The following is a 2,554-nucleotide window of genomic DNA, read 5'->3' as shown; positions in this document are numbered from 1 at the left end:
TATATATGTGTGCGTTTATACGTTAATAAAAGCTAAAATCATATAAAGTGATCATATCTTTTCAGAAGACTAGGATTAAATGGCACGATTCATATGGATTCGTTTTACAACGCCTTTATGAACTTTTTGGATCTTTTAAGATTTGTTTACCTGGTTTTTAAATGGAGGAACCGAAACCTCTCAGGTTTCATTAAAAATATCTTAATTTGGGGTTTGAAGATTAACCAAAGGCTATGGGTTTGGAATGGCATGAGGGTGAGTAAATGATGCCAGAATTAACATTTTTGGGAGAACTATGTGACACAAATTTAGCCAGTCACATAAAACGACACCTCCAGGTAACCCTAATATGGCCAGCGCCAGCCTGCTATTCAACAAAACAGCTATGAATATTAATATTAAATCACCTAATTTTCTGTAGCTCACACTGTAGAGCATGGCAATAGCATGGGTTCAATTCCCAGGGAAAACAAGAACTGATAAAATGTAAATGTGTGCCTTTAATGCAGCATAAGTTGCTTTGGATAACAGTGTCTGTCAAATGCTTTATATAATTAATATTCATGAGCCTGCCTGATAAGGTTTGCAGTGCACCCCTTTACTGTTTTTTAAAAAACTATTTTGTGCAGAGCTCTGGTAAAAATGAACGAAAGTTGATTATGTGGCAACAAAAGATCAATACTGTCAAAATCTGATTTCCTACATCAATTCCCAAGCACGGAGACCTTGGCATGAAGAAAACTGCTCGACGATGATGGAATTAAACAATGATTGCACAAAAGTCATTTAAAAGTCAACTTTTTGAGTTTCTCACCAGATCCAAGTCATGAAAGTGGAGATAGTATTTTCTGATTGCTCCTTTGTAGCTCAGTGGCTCCTTCCTAGGATTACTTGCAGCATTTTTCACTTCCTCCTCCTCCTGTTCCTCATCTCCAGGCCTCTGACCGGGTTCAAACTGGATCATGTCAGTCCTGTACACTGACTATGTGGGCTGAACAAAATAGTCAATGTTAATTTAAGGTTTGCATTTGTGGGAATTTAATTCATGATAAAGAAACGTACATATCTCCGTCGTCTGATAGTGTTGGGGTCGACGTCTATTTCAGGAAGCAAACTAAATAAACAATCTCCTCCATTGTCCGCAACGGCAAAAGTATGTATCCAGTCAGACAAAGTAAGGCTCTGAAAAAAGTTGTTTTGTCATTATTAAACCATTTTGTCAATACTAAACCATGTAGAGACGCTGTGAAATGTCTACATACCCAAACAGTGGCTTTTCTAGGACATACAAAGTAAGGCTTGATTCCAAGGTAACCTGAATCAAAATAGTGAACTCCATGTTGTCCAAACCTACACATAGCAAAGGAAAATGATGATTTAGTAAAAATATAATTTTAAAACATCATATATTCAGAAGAGCAAAATGTTTGTGGACTGACGTAGCAAAGCAACACTCTTGAGCCATCAGGATGCCGCTCCAAAAGAGGGGCCAGTACACTTCAGGGGACAAGCAGCGCTTTACTGCCAAAAGAGGCATGTAGGTTTTTCTCACGTCCCACATTTTAGCCATGCGGTCATCTCCGACTGTCACCAACAAATTACTGCCAACAATAGGAGACAGAAACATTATATAATTCCTGCTTTTTTCATACCTCATCACCATTACAGATAGATCAATATTTTTACCAGTATTTACACTGCAGAAATGTAAGTGATCTTGTTAATACAACTGATTCTCACCTTGAGGCTCTGCACCAGCACAGGGTCCGGATGTTCTCATCGTGAGCATGGAAACAGTGGTAAGGGTAGAGAGACACACCACCATCTGGAGACCTGACTTTCAGTAGTGTAGATTTACTAGCAAGATCCCACAAACCAACCAGACCTGGAAAAGAGAAACAATCACAAACATAAAATACTGCAATATATATAAACCAAGGTATTTACAATTAGCAATTCTGTTTAGATGAACAAAGAGGCCTATAGGCAAAACATATGAAATCACCATCATAGAAGCCAGCAGCCAAGAGGTTATGTGGTTTGACGTGGAGCCAATCCATAGCAAAGCACAGACCACTTTGACCTTTATGATCTGCCTGGTTGGAGCCCATCTCCAAAGTCAGAACCTTCTTCACCTGCACAAAAGAACACAATAAAACAGATCATTTGACCCTGGACCACAGAACTAGTCATAAGGGTCAATTTTCGAAATTGAGATTTATACAGCATCTGAAGCTTTCCATTGATGTATGGTTTGTTATGACAATATTTGGCCGAGATACAACTATTTGAATATCTGTAATCTGAGGGTGCAAAAAAATCTAACTATTGAGAAAATCGCCTTTAAAGTTGTCCAAATGAAGTTCATAGCAATGCATATTACTAATCAAAAATTAAGTTTTAATATATTTACAGTAGGAAATTTACAAAATATCTTCATGGAACATGATCTTTACTTAATATCCTAATGATTTTTGGCACAAAAGAAAAATCGATAATTTTGAGCCATACAATGTATTGTTGGCTATTGCTACAAATATACCCCAGCAACTTA

The 2,554-nt window shown here is 37.5% G+C and overlaps 1 protein-coding gene across 1 annotated transcript in view; it reads right to left on the bottom strand.

The window, feature by feature from the left end:
- LOC107716651 (general transcription factor 3C polypeptide 2-like) overlaps nt 1-2,554 on the bottom strand; it is a 19,429-nt gene that overhangs the window by 6,111 nt on the left and 10,764 nt on the right. Inside the window, 6 exon segments of the mRNA XM_016523146.1 lie at nt 815-982; nt 1,063-1,182; nt 1,263-1,350; nt 1,440-1,601; nt 1,741-1,885; nt 2,006-2,135. Of these exon segments, the coding sequence (XP_016378632.1) occupies nt 815-982; nt 1,063-1,182; nt 1,263-1,350; nt 1,440-1,601; nt 1,741-1,885; nt 2,006-2,135 (813 nt within the window).

The sequence above is a fragment of the Sinocyclocheilus rhinocerous genome, unplaced genomic scaffold (genome assembly GCF_001515625.1).
Source record: "Sinocyclocheilus rhinocerous isolate Xijiao unplaced genomic scaffold, SAMN03320098_v1.1 scaffold1874, whole genome shotgun sequence".
NCBI classification, from domain to species: Eukaryota; Metazoa; Chordata; class Actinopteri; order Cypriniformes; family Cyprinidae; genus Sinocyclocheilus; species Sinocyclocheilus rhinocerous.
This window is presented reverse-complemented; position numbering and strand designations above follow the sequence as displayed.